The 19,422-nt window shown below is 43.3% G+C and overlaps 2 protein-coding genes across 2 annotated transcripts; both read right to left on the reverse strand.

Annotated features, from left to right (window-relative positions):
* Positions 1–2,790: 2,790 nt before the first annotated feature.
* Positions 2,791–5,426, reverse strand: tsn (translin). The gene is made up of 6 exons (XM_062534959.1): positions 5,187–5,426; positions 4,502–4,595; positions 4,024–4,120; positions 3,782–3,897; positions 3,578–3,657; positions 2,791–3,035 (listed from the first exon to the last, which is right to left on the reverse strand). The coding sequence occupies exons 1-6, from the start codon at positions 5,250–5,252 to the stop codon at positions 2,805–2,807; spliced, it is 684 nt and encodes a 227-aa protein (XP_062390943.1). The 5' UTR covers positions 5,253–5,426; the 3' UTR covers positions 2,791–2,804.
* Positions 5,427–7,937: 2,511 nt separating this feature from the next.
* On the reverse strand, positions 7,938–19,256 carry LOC134078947 (high affinity cGMP-specific 3',5'-cyclic phosphodiesterase 9A-like). The gene is made up of 13 exons (XM_062535111.1): positions 19,169–19,256; positions 16,577–16,733; positions 14,969–15,071; positions 14,562–14,704; positions 14,241–14,300; positions 12,531–12,708; positions 11,678–11,800; positions 11,358–11,450; positions 10,897–10,964; positions 10,095–10,197; positions 9,280–9,384; positions 8,557–8,703; positions 7,938–8,129 (listed from the first exon to the last, which is right to left on the reverse strand). Exons 1-13 carry the CDS (start codon positions 19,254–19,256, stop codon positions 7,938–7,940), a joined length of 1,560 nt encoding a protein of 519 aa, XP_062391095.1.
* Between the last annotated feature and the right edge of the window lie 166 nt (positions 19,257–19,422).

The raw sequence follows: 19,422 nt of genomic DNA on the forward strand, positions 1-19,422 counted from the left end.
GAAAGCTCTGCAAATTTGTATGTGAATGAAGGACATTCTTTTATGTGGCTTTATCTCTTATTCATGAAAAAAAAAGCTTTACTTCGCCATTGTGGTGTTTTATTTTACAGATGCGTTTTGAATAGCAAGAGTAAATCAAAACCACCGTAGGAGGCAGTAGCAGGTTCAGGCCATATTTCCTCTACCACATACCAGATCTGTTACTGTTATTGCTCCATTTACGCCTGTAGTATGTTTGGTTTCACACAAGCACACAGGGACGTGAGCGATCACGGTTTGGTTTCTGGACAGACACGCTGAAAGGGGCATTGGGATTAATGCCAAGTACTGTGCATCTCTTTTTCTAATGGCATCATTACTGTTAGAATCTTTCAAGGCTTCCATAGTCATTGTAAAAAAAATGTTGAAAAAAAAATTAAAGTCAATTAAGAGAAAGGTCACTGGAATTTCATGAGACAGTGGGCTATCAAATGAGACCTGTTGAAACTGTTAAATGCTTTCTTTCCACTATTTTAAAATCCTTAATTTAATATTTCTTTTGTGTAATATATTGTGGATTATATTAAAAATACAATTCAAACATGGTTGTCTTATCACTGGTCATCCCTTTCTTTATGATACAAACAAGCACACACACTCAAGGCTCTTTTCAACATCTCTCCTCGATCCTCTGGCTAGTTACCATTGATCTATGAAGAACACTGGATAGACTATCCCATTGTTGCCACCCCATCATTCTATATAGATCAGTTGGAACGAGCCGGAGGACCAAGGATCGAGAATCGAGGAGAGACGTTGAGAAGAGCCTAGACACACACAAACAAATAATACAAGTAATATTAGAAATCTCTCTTTATTGGACTTGTTCAGTCGACTCAACCAGTCAGCAATACAAGAGTGCATTTATCTTATTGCTCACAAAAAAAAGAACCGCTCAAAACATTTCAAAGGTATTGTTTTACACAAAAAAGTTCAATCAAGTCAAGTCAAGAAGAAATACAAAAAAATAACACTTGACATCCACTAGAAAGGCAAAAGAAGCCTACAAAGGTTTGCCACACCAAGTATTCAAGGTAACTAGCTAGAATTGAAAGACTCACTAAGCACACAGTAATGACGTAATGTAAGACGTTGGCACTGAAGCTTGCTTCCAGTGAAAAGAAATAAAAACAAAACAGTAAATAAAACAGTAATGGAACACAAAAATGTGTCACTTTGTGACTTGAATGATGTTTTGTGGGTACAGCGTGATCACTGTTGTGCTGCCTCTTTTCCTCTGCTCTATACTGTACCACTCTGTGAGGACATTTCCCCCTGACTGAAAGCACAGCAGTGGCGTGTCGATGCCCTTGTCTTATGAAAGAGACTCCAAGGACTGCAACGTGCTGACCAGCCAAAGTGACGTCACCGGGCAGAGAAAAGAGACAGTGAGAATCGCAATGCAACAGCAGCGTGCATCACGCCTTTCATGCAAGAGAGCCAAAATGGCATACCAACAGCTCAACGACAGGAGACCATAATCAGAATTTAGTGTTAGGCGTGCCGTGAGGCCTTTTCTTTGGGAAGTAAAGTAGGCGTGTCTTTATTTTTAGGAGGGAGCTTTGGAAAGGTAGTCATTGTAGAAGAGAACTTTGCAAAAACAAAATGGAATAGAACGAAAATGGAATAGGCCTTAAGTGGATGCAGAACACAATGATGCGTACAGACCTGAGATAACAAAACAGGTGTTTTCCAAGTTACAAAAGCAGTAATACATTTATTAATGTATATGTATATGTATACTTAATGTATGTAATGTATGTGTTAGGAGTGCAAAATGGCCTGTCTGATTTGTTTGAATTAACACCATCTGTACACTGACATTTCTTAAGCATAGCACAGTATATTAGCAGACCAGTGGTATATTAGCTGACCAGTGGAAGTAAACTGTACGTAACATTAACGTCTCGACAACAGAGACAAACACAAACATGCATGAAACACATGACATTTTTCGTCTCCGGTCTGTTTAAAAGAAGCTTAGTGACGTGTGAAATTGGAACATCCAGCTCTACTTCAGCACCATTGGATATGTACTTTACATCATTCCTTAGTGTTTTCCTAAACCTTTTCCAAAAAAAATCCACCGCCACTGAGACATGTATGATTTGATTTTTTTTTTTTTTGAAAAAACAAACTGAACGAATCAAATACCTTCACTGCCCCCAATACTTTGTTTGCCTTTGCACCAGTGTATTTGAAGGTGCGATCAGACAAAAATTGCGACAACATTACTTGCACAAAAGCCAGCAACAACAAAAGAAGCACAATGCAATCAAATCGCATGGTAGCTGGAATGGGCGCAGCACTGAATACAACTGTACAAGAGCGAACACTTTCTGAGCTGCAACGAGAAATCTGTAGTTTCGCCTCATTCAAAATAAGGGTGTTTTGCAGCTTTGGCCAACAGACTTCTGTAATTCTCTTTCTCATTCAAACACACACACACACACACACCTTGCTCACTTCACACACACACTCACACTCCTCTACATGTCTGAGGCAGCTGGGGCCATCATCCATTCACTCTCTCCTCCCTCCCACTTCTCTCTCTCTCTTCCCTCCCACTCCTCTCTATCCCTCCATCCTCTCCATCCTCTATCTATCCTGCTCGTTCGCAGGTGAAGTCTCTGGGACAAACCATGATTTTTCAGGGGGGGAGAGAGGGAGGCAGTCCCAGCACAGGATGATTACAGGTGAACCCCTGCACACTCCTCGTCCTCCCCCCCACCCCCTCCGTTTCTCCCCTGGACTCCTCCCCCGCTCTATTTGTCTCCTCCGGCCTCCTGCTCCTTGGCCAGCCCCCGGATGGAGAGGTCGTAGACCACCTCCTCGATCTTCTTCACGTCGTACTTGAGGCCGTCGTAGCGCTTGCGCAGCGGGTCGTTCTTCAGGTTGAGCAGGCGGAAGCCCGAGTCCAGCTCGTTGATGAAGTTGGAGATGCGCAGGGGGCGGCCGTAGTCACCGGCCGTCACGCTGTTCACGGCCAGGCGAGACTGAGGTGACGACAACAACAAGCCGATAAGAATTTGGGCCCAGTGTCATACAGCACAGCAATCAAGTTTATAAGCAACTGCGTCCATTAACAAAAGACTGATGAGGGGCTTCTCGATTATGGCAAAAATCTAAATCACCATCATTTTGGTCAGTATTGAGATCCTGATTATTGAACATGATTAGTCAAATAAACAAATAATAATAAATATATAAATCTAAAAATAAATATTCAAATGTACAAACTTTGTCCATACAACCACCAAAGTAAGGTATTATATTACATTACATTTGGCTGACACTTTTTATAACCTAATAACATAATTATCACATCATTTCAAAGAAATTAAGGATTAAACAGTAGCCTGTCCAACCATCCTGTAAATTCACCAATCTAGTCTCTTCTATCTTCTACTGTATCTATTCAGCAAGTATTATATACCCCTGATCAATCTGCCACTGTTCCACAACAAAGTCTCTACAATGTACCCACCCGCCCTTTACAGTGTTAATTTGTCTGCGCAGAAAGTGTGATTTGACTCACCAGTTCACTTGCCATGATCAGAACACCTGCCAGATAATCCTCGATGTCCAGGTGAAATCCTTTCTCTCTGACTGTTTCAACTGGAAAGCAAAGACAAACAAGCCAACACAACATGTGCGTGAACACCGTGGTGCTTAATGGAGTTCTTAACGTAAGCTTGAGAAGAGTGCTGAATCCATGTGGGGGCAAACATTTGTGACTTACTTCCAATGATCTTGGCAACCTCCTCTCGAGTCACCAGGGATTCACTCTCCAAGTAGACTACGAAAGCAGCCAGGAATGCCAATCGCTGAAGCACGAAACGCCAATGCTCGTGAAACCTATATACGGGATGAGAAGAGAGACGTTTGAGTATGAAGTGTAGCTTCTCCCACGCCACGTCGCACCAACTTAACACTACTAATGGAAATGTACGGGTCGGGGGGTGGTGAAAGTAGCCTACTCACCGGTAATACTGTTCTGCCGGAAACTTTGTTTTCAAATCTCCCATGTGCGTTCTTACAGTGCAGAAGAGCTCGCGTGCCCTTTGGCATTTGCTAGGAACTGTCAGAGGAAAAATATTAACGTTAGTAAAGTCAGGATGTGTAGAGCAGTGGTTCTCAAAGTGGGGTCCGTGACCCATAGCCAAGGGGTCTGCGAAATGATTTGCTTGAAATGATAAAGTTAACATTTTAAAAAGATGATACTCTTTTCACCCATAAAACAAGCCAATTGTGTCTATTTGGTCCTACCCACATTAACTTGGGATAGTGGACCCAGCCACAACTTCAGAGAATACGATTGGTTAACTGTTACGGTTATAAGGGGGTCCTCGGAAAATGTTATCCCCTAAAAAGGGTCCTTGGAACCAAAAACATTGAGAACCCCTGGTGTAGAGAAGGAAATGCAGCAAGATGTTTGAGTTGTTCAATGTGGTTAACCTACTGTCTTTGAAACCGCTTGGTTGGTGAACACTCTGAAGCACAGTCAAGATTTCCCTTGCAGTCTGTTCGAGGACTTGGACTACTTTTCTTATGTCCTGTAAGAAAAGTTAAAACACACTAACGTTAGACCAGACTGTTAACGTTACTAGCTATTACTGGCTTAATATCTAACATCTAAGGGTAGCCTAAGCTAATCGTATGCGAGTGAGGCGAGTGTGTACACAAGGGTTTCATTGCACAGCCACAATGTAACTGGCAGCTTTGATGAGCCACTACGGTTAGCACAGTAATCTTACCCCCACTTACTGCAATGGGCATAATTATCATGCAAGTTTAAAATATTTAGATGGGATAAGATTCGAGAGTTTAAAAATCATTTCGATATCCATATGACGTTAGTTGTTGTGGTAGTTCTACAGTTGGCCTGCTAGAAAAAGAGATACATGTAGGAGTACCAGTTGCATGCACATCTATGCACTTCACTCAGTCATATAGGCTAGCATCATCAATAGCTAGTCAGTCAAGCACGGCAATAAGAAGAGCCACTGCGTAAAATGCAACCTCACCAGTTAGCGCAACGTTAGCTATTTGTCTGGATATTACCGCATATTTAACCCTTAATAACAGTCATGTGTTTCAGAACTCTGTAAACTACACGTGTATTTAACTGGTCAAACATTGTTTACCTCTCTCACGTCTTGATCCGCGCTTAAAAAGCCCTGGATATAAGTGAACATCTCCGTAACCGACATAATGTAGTCAGCAAGATAAAACGCTGATTAGTCAAAAAGGTTCCGCGTGCTCGTCAGTCTGGAAATGTTCTCTCTCGTTGCCGTTACTGCAACGCAAGAAGACAATCTAAATCGTTTTCAGGCTAGTTATTTCAATCGTTTTTAACGTCAGCGTGCGTTCGGCTGAGAGGCGCTTGCATAGGGGTGCTTGGGTGCTTGTCATCAACATGCTACGCACAAGGTCCTTTCTGGGCTTGTCGCATAAAGCTGATGTCACCGCCCTCGCCTGGCCTATCTTCGAAATAGACTGGCAGTAGAGCAGAGCCAACGCAGGAGCAAGCTTGGCTGACCCCAGGCCCAGGGTAGACAAAGCAATTTATTTTGCCTTCCTTGGTACTAAATGTTATATGTTCAATTTATTGAACAGAAAGCAACGGATGTATGTATCCTTCAAATAATAAATAAATACATAAATAAAAAATCAATGCCAATTTGGCAGACAAATTTCCTCGGTTGCACAACTGTTGCCAAATAGAAAATAGGGTAGAAAAAATGTTGTCTGTTGATTTTGCATCCGAGAATATTGTAGGCCTACACAATATGCCGAATATGGCACTTCTATCCTGCAAGGTTAGCTATTGAAGAAGATAATGGTGGAAGGTCTGAGGACCATTCCCCTCCCTCAGTGTTGTTTTGACTGAAGTGACTGTAGGTTGTTATATGTAACACCTGTCATGCTATATTAGCCTACTACTAGGCTACTGTAACTGCACTTTCTGTACGTAATTATGTTATTTTGCATTTCAACCTGTAGGCCTACTGAGCATTTTTATTGAATGTCTGCAGCTAAAGGGGAATCACTCAATTGTGCCTGTGGATGTGCCACAAATCCAAAGATTCTAGATTGATTTTAGAACCCGTTCCACTGACAACATTAGTCACAAAGGTCTTACAGAGTGATAGAGCAGACTATCTAGAAGTAGGTGCAGGGTTCTCTAGATCACCTGTAGAGTTGGCAGAGTTGTGGATGATGCCACCCTGCTGTCGCTGAACAGCCTGTGATTAAATTCGGTGACCAAGTTTTTTTTACAGTCTAAGAAGGTACATCTCAAATTTTTTGAGGAAAAAATGAAGATTTATTGAATCAGTCCTGTCCTTCTCTGTAGTCTGGTTTGGTAACCCCTATTATTTCACTGCGTACTGTGTTCACTTATTCACAAATTTGGGATAAATGCAGTGACCGAATTTCCCTCACAGGATCAAAAAAGTATACTTATACTTATATACTTTATTGTCTGTTCCAACATGTTTAAAGAGATGTTCATACCTACAAGATTCAAACATTTCAAAGTTCCTATACCGACAAGATTCAAACATTTCAAAGTTCCTATACCCACAAGATTCAAACGTTTCTAAGTTCCTATACCGACACGATTCAAATAGCTGTGCCTGCACTGCAATTAACTGAATTAGCACTGATATCACTAATGTGCTTTATTTCAAACACTGGACTTAAACTTCTACTTGTCTCCTCACATAGTGATCATGTGGTGTGTTTTTCTGTCCCTGTATTCGTCTTTAATGTGTAATTTTATGTTAGTTTGCTCGTCTTCTGTCTGCAACCGAAATGCCCCTGGTAAGACGATACATTTGAATTTACTTGATATAGCCTACAGACAAATAATAGCCTGGCTATCACCATACTAATCTCAATCTTTTAAGATTGAACATTAGTCTGGGGAGCCTGCACTTTATTCCTATTGCACAAGAGGCGTGATCAATATTAGTTCAAATGACAGATGACAGTGATCCAGGTGCGTCTTTTGGATAAGCTACTTTGTGATTGGACCCAAAGGTTGTGGACAGGAAGCAGGGGAGATAGATGTTCAGGTCTCCAGTCTGAGCTGCTGGGCGAAATCCAAATTCACCGACAGGTCAGGCAGGGTTTATAGGGTTCTACAGACAAATTAGGTCCATTAGGTTCAGTCCACTTCTGCACACAAGGTGGCGCCCAAGTCCACTGTCATCATTGCCCATGATCAGTCTGCTTATGGCAAGTCTTGCAACCAGTTTTCATTACACAGACATACAGAATGACTAGCAATTTCAGTAGTTTATTGCACCAAACACAGCATAACCAAACAGGGTAAAGATCATGACACAACACAGCATGCAAGTAACAGTCTTTTAAATATAAATATAAATAAATCTCACATTTATTTAAATATTCATTGGTGGTGGTAATTAATCCTTATTACAATATATTTGTATGTATGTTTGTTGGTTTGTTTAGCTCAGAGTTGCTGACTAAGTCGGTGTTGCTCTGTGGTTGCAGTAATATCTCTACTGGCTGCATCCGCTCAGGACAGGCCCAGGACTGTATATAGGGATCTTAACATCATGCATTACACTGTATGTTTCTGTAGTGTGCTGTGTGTCTCAATGTGGGTAAAAGGGAGTAGTATAAAGAATATGAAAAGAAAGTAACTAGAAATGTAGAATACATCTGTGTCAGGCTAGGCACCATATCTTTGTTCGTTGCTTCGTTACCTCCTCATCTTGTGAAACAAACCATTATCAATTTTTATTGCACTGATTATTTCAGATAGAACACTCTATACATGATTGTCTGTGAACAGGCCTGGTATCTCTGTGAGTAGGGCGCTATCTGTGAGTGGAGAAGAGAGCCCCCTACTGGTGGTCAGGTCACACTGCGGTGGGCTTCAGACTGGACTCAGCTTCGGCCTCTGGGTCCGGTTCTTTTGACCCGGAGGCGGAGGGCTCTTTGGACTTGGCCGTCTTGTCGCTCTGGGCCCGGGTCAGTGTGTCCCTCTCCAGGGCTTTCTCCATCTCCGTGTAGTAGTCCAGGGCCTTCCGCACAGGGTCGATGATATGGAGCTACAGCAAGCAAAACCTTTTTTTTCTTTTTCTTTTTTGCAGGCATTATTATCAAACACGCTTTGCAAAGTACAAAGATATTATGTAATATGTGATGTTGTACATTGTAATGTAATAATATATTTTATTTTAAGTTGAGATACTAATGGACTAAGGGTGCACTCGTCAATTCAGTCTGGCACCCTGCAACTGATGCTCTCCCGCTCTGTCTCATCAGCTGACGTGCCCAGAGTGCATTCTGAGAGTTTACCATCAGTTTCAAAGTGCCTGATTGCGCTCGAATGGGCAGTATATGAATGCACCTCTAAGGGAAGAGTGTAGAACATGCAGCAGCTGTGTGTGTGTGAGTGTGTGTGTGAGAGTGTGTGTGTTTGTGTGAGAGAGTGTGTGTGTGTGTGTGTGCGTGCGTGTGCACTCAGTCTCTCACCTCCAGGCAAGGGAAGAGGCTGGCCAGCTCCATGAAGAGAGGCAGCAGGACAAACCGGATGAAGCCAGTCTGGGATGAGGGCTTGGTCACTTTGTCTCGGTCCATGAACGGAGAAACAGGCAGGCCCTCAAGTTTCTCCATGTCACTCTACAGTAAGATGGTATAGTAGTTTTCAAACATTATGCCAGTATAATGCACTTACCATACTTGCATTTCTTCCCTCCTCTAGCTCCTTCCTCTCCTACCACTTCCTCTACTACACTCTCACTACATAACATCCTCCTACTAAATGTAATTATACATCTAATACTTCCTCTTCAAGGCTTGAAGTCAAGGATGACATAAATCAATGACTTCCATATGACCGTCATAGCACAACTTGGAAGGTAACGGGTTGAAACGCGTATTGATTTCTAAAAGGATGGACACTGCTGGACACCCACTCACGTTTCTCAAGAAGATGTACACACACATTCAAATGACAAGACTGTAAAGAATATATATAGGCATACTTTTCAGTGTGTGTCTGTGTTTTTGTGTGTGTGTGTGTGTGTGTGTGTGCACGCGCATTTTAGTGTCTGTGTGTGTCTCTGTGTGTGTGGGTGTGTGTGTGCGTGTGCGTGTTTGTGTGTCTGTGTGTGTGCGCGCATGCGTGTTTGTGTGTCTGTGTGTGTGCGTGTGTGTGTGTGCACGCGCGTTTGTGTGTCTGTGTGTGTGCGTCACCTGATTGAAGAACTCCTGCAGCAGGCAGTCCAGCCAGGGTTCGGCCACGTCCATGGGCCTGGCCTCGTTGGAGATGTCGCTCACCTTGATCAGGATCATCATGAGCTGCGGCAGCAGGGGGGGAAGGCCAGCGTTAGTCCCCGAGAGCCGTCAGCTGCCCGTGACCGCTGTAGGCACGGCAACGCAGCGCAAACGCCCGCTGTAGGCACGGCAACGCAGCGCAACGCCCACTGTAGGCACGGCAACACAGCGCAGCGCTATACGCTCGGCCCATCAGCTGAGCTCGCATCACAGCATGGGAGGCCCCGTTGGCAATCAGCTGGGTCCCCGACATGCACTTATGCGCAGCGACAGCAGTTGCTGTTTTTCTTTTTAGACTCCGTCTGTCTTTAATACTTTGGCCAGAGGCTGTTTGGGAACTTTATCTGTGATTTATGCGAGTGTGCTACGGCGCTTGGCCATCTATTTCACAGACTAGACAGCACGATTACCACACTGTGCCATTATGCAACTAGTTATGTACTATCTGCAGTTGCATAACTGAAGTATATGATTTTGAATGTAATGTGTATACATAGACAGAGGCGGACATCCTGGGGCCAGAAAGTGAAAGTCCTGGCTTATATCATTTCTATCTGTGCACTTAACACAGGTGATATCACTAATTCAGATCTATTTGGCTGCTAATTAAGATGAGCTGGTTTACTAAATGGTTGGATCAAATACTTGGCAGGACTTTTACTTTCCGAACCCGGGATGTCCGCCTCTGTACACAGGTCATAAAATCACTCGTTCATGGACTAAGTTAAAGTTACCACGTCTCTGTGGTCCTTGCTGCTGAAATCAAACACAGTCAGGATGGACTTGAACTTGTTCAGGATCTCATTGTGTCGGGTCATGTCTGTGGCCAGGATGCACCTGGCAGAGACAGGAGAGGTATAGTGTCAACATGCGCAGGATTAGGGACAAGAGTGGGAATGTGTATAAGTGAGCAGGATTACAAGGATATTAGAAATAACGCATTGATGTGTTTATGTAAAGACAACACAGTTTGTGTTGTTTCCAAGACATTGCTTTTGTTAGTTCTTACACTGAAAATAACACAAGTTGTGTTGAAAATAATATAACTTGTGTTGTTTTTAACACATCTCTGTGTCCAGATAGGGACAACACGTGTTGTTTCCAACATATTAATTTTAAGAGTGTATGGACAGGAGAGTGAAAATTTGTGAAAATGTGAGCAGGACCAGGGACAGAAGAGGTCGTGTGTGAACGTGTGAGCTGAAAGCAACATTGCGCCATCATCATCAGCATGAGTAACTGGAATGAAAATGATTGGGAGAGAGAGGAGAAAAATGATGGTCTCTTTAACGAGAGAAAGGTTCTGTTGAGGAAACATGGCTCTGGCTGGTAATAAGGCAATATACTGTATATCGTACATTCAAAGTCTATTTCATGGTTGCCTGGCTTATTCAAATTGATATATTCAGAGAAAGGAGAGGACGGGGGATAAACTGTTATACTGCGGCTTCTCTTTTCAGCCTGCACTCAAATTAAATGTAAAAAGTGGGAAGGTTTGAGAACTGCTTGGTTGAGAGCAGTAGCAGTAGTCCATACCTGATGATGCCTTCTCGTATTCTTTTGTACTGATCTGTTGACAGGTTCCGGAAGATGTTGCTTTCATTCTAAAGTACAGAGAATACAGATAAAATTACCAGTTTCTTTCCAATAAGGGTATTGATTAATGTAATTGCAGATCAGGCAAAGCCAAATGACTCTTAAAATATTATCACTGACTGACATAATGTTGACAATTCTGGGACTAAAGTAGTTTAGACTTTGTGCTAGCAAAAGGAAATCATTATGGACTGTGTATTTGGAGTAAAAGATGATTTAGGCATAAAGAGATTTATTCAAGCTGTATAGAAATGAATTCATCAGAATCTGTGAGCCTGAAAACAACCAAATCACTGAATATAACCACTCGGTCACTCAATAAAAAAAAACTGGTTTAGATGAGTAATTATGTGACTAATAATACCACTGCCTAATGACGTCCCTGGTGAACATGGGTTTACCTTCTCCAGTATCTCAAAAGCAACGGCACAGTGGTGGTTCTCCAGAGGCGAGATGTCATTATAACGTAGAGCAAGTTCCGTACGCGCGTTAATCTGGACAGAATAATGAGAACAGGTCAGTGTGTCCACTGTGTCATGTTTCTATATTATTTTGATTGAGAAGTGCAGAAAAAAGATGATAATGTCCATATCATCTGTTATCGTGGCATGCTGTGTGTGACGTGATCTATCAAAACCCATCACTCCTTGATTTTTGCTCCATTTCAAAGATTCTGATATCATAGCAGCTCTGAGAGAGAGAAAATGTCTGTTTGAGTCACCTGGTAGGCGTTGTTGTACCCAGTGTGGTCAAGGTCGTGACAGACAGCCGAGGTCAGCAAGGTCAGGAGGTCAATGCTGTCCATCGTACTCCTGAGGTCTGTCAACCATATCAGTCCATACATCTGCAGACAGAAAAACAGATGCCATTTTAAGTCCGTCTGATGTCTACAATGACAACTGAGAACAAGAACTTTCTACCCAGAAGACACAGGCGTATACAGTACCCTCAAGAAACCTTGAAGCAATCAGACACAGAGGACGTGTAATTTCTCAATAACAGCCCTCTGTGACTATAATCATAACACACATGGCAGAGTCCACAGGTGAGGTGACCCGCGTGTCCATCCCCAATCCTCCCCCAGACTCATACAAGAGGGGAAATAAGAGCTCAGTGATTGGTCGGACACCTAATTCTGTTTCTGTCTTTTATTTACTTTCTCCCTTCCTTCTTTTTCAGCTTTCTTTAGTTTCCTCTCCCTTTTCCCTGCCCCCCTCCATCCCTCCTGGTCTTCTTTCCTCTCTTTCTCTCTCTCTTCCTCCCTCCCTCTCTTCCTTCTCTCTCTTTCTTTCTCCCTCCCTCTCTCTCTATCTTCCTCCTCTCTCTCCCTCCCTCCTTTTCTCTCTCTCCCTCCCTCTTGCTCTCTTCTCTCCTCCCTCTCTCTCTCTCCCTCCCTCTTCCTTCTCTTTCTTTCTCCCTCCCTCTCTCTCTATCTTCCTCTTCTCTCTCTCCCTCCCTCTTGCTCTCTTCCCTCCTCCTCTCTCTCTCTCTTCCTCCCTCACTCTCTCCCTCCTTCCCTCCCTCCCCCCCTCTCTCTCCCCCCCTCTCTGTCTGTAATCCCCTGTGCTGCTCACCATCTGAGTGACGCAGAAGCAGTGTTTGAAGTTGTGGAAGGGGATGTTGTTGTAGCGCCGGTACACCTGGTAGAGGAACTGCTGCAGCACCTCCAGCTCGATGTTGAAGGTGGAGATGAAGTCCAGGTCCACGTACATCACCTGCAGCAGCACCATGATCTCCGCGTCCTCCCACTGCCTACACACACACACACACACACACGCACGCACACACACACACACACATACATAAACGCACACGTACACACACACACACGCACACACATACACACACACATGCACACACACATGCACATATGTACATACACATGCATGCATACACACGCACACATATGCACATCACATGCATGCACACACACACACACACACACACACAAACACATGCTCACATACACATATACACATGCATGCAGACACACACTCACATACACACATGTACATACGCACACATTTTTTCATTAGTCAAGTGTATGTGATCCCAGGGTCACTTGACCTATTAGCACCTGGCCATACCAGATACAGCTGAACATAAAGCTTATTGCTCAATAATTTGTTATCGTACAAATCAAGTGAACCACTCATCACTGTTGTCTTTTGCAAGCTAACAACCTGATTTCCAATCATTAATATCAAACAGATTTCTTCCTTGCTAAGAGCTTTGTTTATCTTTTGAAATTAAAATAAAAAAAACAAAAACAAAAGAAAATGGTAACACAACACTGAATCTCATCAAATCTCAGTCTGTGATATTTCTTCAGAAACCATCTGTGATGTTTGATAATTCATTCCGCGGGTCCTTGTTGAGATCTTGTATGGCGGCGAACACACACACACACACACACACACACACACAGACATCATAAAAGAGATCATAAACCCCCTCGTCCATTCAATTCAGGCTTGCAGGAGTGGTCTGCTCCTGTTGTGTCCGTCTGAAAGGGCTCGTGTTAAACAGACGGGCTGGGCAGAGTAGGCCACGCATTAATGCGCCCTACAAGGACCAGGTTTTAATGAACGCGCTTTTCAGCAGCACTGCTTTGGACCGGCGGCTCCAGCGGCTCCAGGGCTGAGGGCTGAGGCTCAGGCACTGCAGCCCATTCATATTGATATGAGCCGGGATGAAAGGGAGAGAATTACTGCCCGCGTCTTCCATGGGTGACGCAACGAGATGGTGGTTGAAGTGCAACAGGTGTGGTTTCCTTTCCTTTGAGTGTTATTATGCACTGATACATCAACCAAAACACGTCTGATAAACAGCGCAATAGTGTTGCCAAACGCTTAGAGCATTTATTACAAGAGCAGAGCTTGGCTAAGAAAATAAAATTCCTTGATTGGCTGCATATTTTATTTTTCACCATATTTGAATTTAAACAATATTGCTACCTAACTTTCCATAATGATAAATATAAAATTGCTTGGTAAAATTAATAATATTGTCTTTTTTGTGGATATTAGACACAGCCTCATAATGAGACTGATCCACTTCAGTTATTGGTGATCACTGTTAAGCACACTGGAATTAGCCGTAAAGTCCCAGGCCATCTGGCGTGATATACTGCTTCTATAAGCATTAACTAAATGAATACCACACTTCCTGAATATATAGCATAACCATAATCACGTTCAATCAGGATTTAAAGCTTTTACAGACATGACATCTTGCAGTGATGCAGGGGACACTGTGTCATGTGACTCACACAAAGCACTCACCAGTTATCAAAGGTGGGAGTCTTCAGATACTGCCTCACCTCGTCAGACACCTCTAGTGAACTATTAGGGGAGGAGGTGTAATAACACATTTATTAGACCTTTAGTCATTTACATTTACCTTTATTATTCATTTGACAGACGCTTCTTTATCCAAAACGACATTATGTCAGTTATATCACAAGGTGATAGATTGGTCCACACACTGGGTATAAGCTCCAAAATACACTTATTTTAATACATAAAAGGCAACGTTTCGATCCTCCAGTGGGATCTTATTTATTTTATATATATCTTTATTCAGTAACTACGGCTCATTCTGACCTCATCTGGATGAACTTGTCCCTGACGTGCTCACACTCCTCTCGGGTCTTGCGAAGGGTTCTCTTGTGGTAGAACGGAGACGGCTTGTGTGTGGCATCAGACAGCTCTTTAAACAGGCCAAGCCAACTCAGGTGCTCCACACTCTGCAGGGAACCAAATATCATCCATCAATATTAATGGAGAAGGTGACATCGTCATCATCATCATCATCATCATCATCATCATCATCATCATCATCATCATCATCATCATCATCACATGTTAACATTAAAGCCAGTGCATTTGATTGTTTTGACTCTTTTACACTTTAAGACATTTCTGTACTTATCTTTCACTTATCTAATATCATACTGTATTGATTAAATAATTTTATTGGATATATTCATTCATGTGCAGTTATGTTTCACCTCAAGTTTTTCCCTGAAGGACTCCACCTGTCTCTTCATCTCGTACACGATAGCTGGAGTCTCTCCTGCCTCTATCAAGATCTTCTTCTCCAGACTCTGTAACCTGCGTAGACCACAGGACAAACCGCCAGTGTCACCTAAACGGCACTGCAGGTAATTGGACCATTTTCGGTCAGCGTGTGACAAATAGGCCATGGGACATACAGTAGATAATGAAGCGTGTTAATGGCAGATGTACACGAGAAAGGTGTTCAATTATTTGTGCTATAGGTATGGGGATTCCCCTGAGTGACCAATCAAAGACCAAGCCTAACATTGCACAACATGATGCCGGATACAACAGCGATGCAACAAATGGTTGATGGCAGTCGCAAAAGTACCACATGTTGTACCTGAGATTTTCCCTAAATAACATTTGCTGTCAGTGACCTTTGACCTGAGCCCAAGAAGCAAAGCACCAAACAATCACCAACGAACAAAGCATCCTTTGTGAGCAACAAGTCGGCTTCTTTGGCGAGTGATTAGGCCCCGGTGCGGTGATGCAGGCGGTAAGCAAAGCCATGTCCGAATGCCCAACCAAGGAACTAAGGAAAACAGCACACAGCAATATAGCACTTCTTTAGCAAGTGAAACATCACTTCCACTCAACTCTGCTTGTCATTAAGCTGTGCACATGGGCCAAACCTCCGTCATGTTACTGAGCCATTTATGTGAAATCACTTCTGTTGACGTTCAAACAAAACAGAGAGTTAACTAGCTTTACCCTCCCCCTTCCTCTCGTGCAATTGAAACTAAACATGGATCTTGTCTGTGATTTCCTGGAACAGTTTGTCATGTCTTTATGGCCCAGGTTGTTTTTGTTGCCATTTTTGAAGTCTGGGATGTCCACTGAGACCGCTTTGTTTTTTTTTAAAACAGTGTATTGAGGACACAGACAGGGATAGCGAATGGTGAGGTGATATTTGCTGTAAGTGACAAAAAAAAGTTTTAGCCTAAAAAATGTGTGACCTCGCTTAGAGCACCTTTAAGGTTTGCTTGAGAGTGAAGTGCAAAGCTGAGTGTACCTCGCAGAGCACCTTTAAGGTTTGCTTGAGAGTGAAGTGCAAATGTGTGACCTCGCTTAGAGCACCTTTAAGGTTTGCTTGAGAGTGAAGTGCAAAGCTGAGTGTAGGCTACCTCTTCTCCATGGATGACAGATCAAATCCGAGTGCCACTGCAAGTTCTGTACCTAAAATATGATGACAAAAAAGCAAAAACAAAACGTCACATTCCTCTCTAAAAAAAATTCTCTCACATATTTCATCCTCCTATGACATCATGACACAAGACTGCAGACTGTGTATACATATCTCAGTTCAACATTGCATGTCTGTATCATTAAACCATGGAAAATTCCCCTCCAATAACATCTTTATATATGTCTTTGCAGAGTTTGTGTCTTGTCAGAATTCACTCTGTTTATTAATACATTTGATAAAGTGCTACATGCATACAAGTTGTTGTTGTTGTTGTTGTTGTTGTTGTTACTGTTGCTTATAAAACACATTTGTAATCAGCGATCAGTATCATGGCTGCCTGGCCCTGGCTTCGAGGCAGAGAATACCTAACGGTTCACTGTTGCAGTTGGCGGCCACCACCTCCAACTTGTAGGAGGACTGGGGTGTGTTGGGGGCGAGCTGGGGGGAGATGTTGATGATGTTGCCCTTGGGGTTGTAGAGCTTCAGGATGTCGTGGGGGCCAGCCTCTGCAGCAGAGCGGAACAGGTCTATGGGAGGGCAGGAGAGTTAGGAGTACAGGCACAGGTGTACACACACACATTTCATACACACACAGACACACACACATTTCATACAGTATACTGTACACACACACACACGTGCACGCGTGCGCACACACTCGCATACACATACACACACGCAAATATTATCAATAGGTAATTACAAATTAGGTAACACCTAATCTAACAACTATAACAAATATCAGCAAGCCGTGCAACAAGAGCAGGCCTGTCTCCTTAATTGAATAGGCTGCACAATGAGCCAGATATTCAGTTCAAATGACCACTTCATGACACCTCTGCATATCATATTCATCCCAGGGGAAGATTTTATAATCATACACCTAATTATTTTCTTCAGCACAAACAGTGCTCAAGAGCAGCACCTCTCTCTGGAACAAACAGCCGTCGCCCAGAGGTTGCATATATGGCCTCTAATTGGGTCCTCTCTGTTTGCACACTCCTCATACACACTTTGGAAAATGAAGCCTCGCAAATCAACAAGATGTGATGTTGTGCTTTTTATGTGGTGCATTGAAAACAGAGGGGTTCTAAAAGAAGATGTTTTAACAGGGACACAAAAAGCTAAAAATGTGAAAGTTATAGTCTTCTAGGATAACTAGTTTGTTTTCCTTTTTTTGTTCCCAGGATACAAACAGTTTCCACATTTAAAGTAGAGAGCACTTTCTTCTCCATACAAAGCAGTTCCTATGTAGACGCTAAAACACACATCAGCCTAACCCAACATTTGCTGATACGGGCAGAAAGTGAGTGCCGTTTGCTGGTTTAAAGATAAACCATCATTAGCGTTACGGCCAAAACGTGACGTGAGTGCAGTTTGCTCATTTAATGGGGAGATACTGAGCGATGGCCATGTGTGGAACAACCTCTTTGCCCAAGACTCTGTGTTTGACCTTCTCCGGCAAATTGCAGCTAAACGACTAATCAAGAAGATAGAGGCCCTACGCTATAAATAGCAAAGGCAACATACGCTTGCTGTGAGGCAGAAGCTGTCACTCAAGGGGCCCTGTCAACTACACCTGTGCCTCCCTCTTCAGCCAATCAGAGTAGACACAGCCTCAGAATGGAACACAAACATTCTGCCAGCAAAGTCTTCCCTTCATTGCCAGATCAAGATGAAATCCTTCCTTGAAATGATTAAGAATGAAGAACACGTAAAAAGACACAATCATTACATCACCACGATACTGTGAACTTTGTAAATAACCCTCAATTCAACAGTTCAGCATGGACTGAAATGGGTTTCCACTGCATGGCCATTAAGCTAATCTGCAAACAAGTGAATCCTCCTGGACAGTTCTAAGTGCGTTATAAAGGTTTTCCTTTTCTCTGTGGTTCTACTACAAGGCTGCGTCACACTTGTGCGGCTGAGGGGTTCTTCCTCTCCAAGAAAGAAGCATGTCCCTCATCTCCTAAGAGGAGGACTGGGGGAGCCTTGAAGCAGAGGCTGTCATCAGACGCTGTCATGCCTCTCAGATATGATGGGTAAATGTACTTCCTGGTGCTCTGGCCAATATAGGGCACTCAGCGGAACCCTGCGGTGGCCGGTGACTCACCGCCACCGCGCAGCGACCGGCATCATCCCTTTCAGGTGAGGTACACACACAGGGCTCCACTTCGACAAACAGCATCATCATCATCATCATCATCATCTCTGTCACCATATCATGCTATTACCATTACAACGTCAGTTACCCATGCAAGACTGAATGGAGTCTCTCTCTCTCCCTCTTTTTCCTCTCCTGTTCTCTCTCCCTCTCTACCTGTGTCTCTTTCTTCCCTGCTCATTTTCTCTCTCTCGATCTCTCTCCCTCTCTTTCTCTTTCTTTCTCGCTCGTTCTCGCTCTCTCTCTCTCTCTCTCTCTCTCTCTCTATCTCAACAGCAGCTGTGGATGGAGAGGGACCCTTGTGGTCCTTTAGCCTGTCACGAGCGCTGCTCAAGGGCTTCACCTCCCTCTCGTCCTCTTGGAGCTGAGAGGCTGTTGATTGTTTTACACGTCACAGCAGATTTACATAGAGAACATCAATAAAACTGGATCGGTTTTATTGTGTTCCATGTTGTTTAAAGGTAAATTCATGCTTTTTTATCATTAAAAAATAATCTCCCGCTGATGTTAATATCACACTATAACTTATGACATTTTGTTTCCTTTTATCTTTTCATGACTGAATTGCAGAACAAAACGTCAACATATCAAAAGAGTTTTGTAACTCCTTCAGGATATTTAAACACAAATAAAAAGCACTGGGTGCAAACAAAGTTCATTAAGTTGAAACCTCATCATAATGAATTAGTAGGCTATACAGGTTAATAGTGGTAGGCTGTGCTATAGTAAGGCATGTTTAAAATGTAATCAAGTGACCTGCAGAGAGACATATCCCTCCCTGTGGTTGAGACCCACCTTTGACGTCTTGTGCGGGGCAGTCGAGTGGGAACTCTGCCTGCTCTGGTCTGCCGTTGATGGTGAAGTAGATGATCTTGGAGCCCATCTCCTCCGGTACAGCTGCAGACATCCCCTCCGCCCCCTGTCACTGGCTCTCTGACGGGAGGCTGCTCCTACTGCATCTATTTGACAGAGGGCTATATTCCTTCAACCCATCCTCTCCCTCGCCCTCCCTCCTGCTCTCCCACTCTCTCTCTCTCTCTCTCTCTCTC

The sequence above is a fragment of the Sardina pilchardus genome, chromosome 4 (assembly GCF_963854185.1).
Source record: "Sardina pilchardus chromosome 4, fSarPil1.1, whole genome shotgun sequence".
Lineage (NCBI taxonomy): Eukaryota > Metazoa > Chordata > Actinopteri > Clupeiformes > Clupeidae > Sardina > Sardina pilchardus.

What these genes read in the sequence shown, in the direction of transcription:
- tsn (XM_062534959.1), bottom strand. Translation starts at nt 5,252, where the DNA reads ATGTCGGTTACGGAGATGTTCACTTATATCCAGGGCTTTTTAAGCGCG. An exon ending in CCGGCAGAACAGTATTACCG is followed by an intron (nt 3,898 to 4,023) that starts GTGAGTAGGCTA and finishes TCCCGTATATAG; the next exon opens with GTTTCACGAGCATTGGCGTT. An exon ending in GGTTGCCAAGATCATTGGAA is followed by an intron (nt 3,658 to 3,781) that starts GTAAGTCACAAA and finishes TTTGCTTTCCAG; the next exon opens with TTGAAACAGTCAGAGAGAAA.
- LOC134078947 (XM_062535111.1), bottom strand. Translation starts at nt 19,256, where the DNA reads ATGGGCTCCAAGATCATCTACTTCACCATCAACGGCAGACCAGAGCAG. An exon ending in GGTACAACAACGCCTACCAG is followed by an intron (nt 11,451 to 11,677) that starts GTGACTCAAACA and finishes TATTCTGTCCAG; the next exon opens with ATTAACGCGCGTACGGAACT. An exon ending in GCCTCTTCCCTTGCCTGGAG is followed by an intron (nt 8,130 to 8,556) that starts GTGAGAGACTGA and finishes TGCTTGCTGTAG; the next exon opens with CTCCATATCATCGACCCTGT.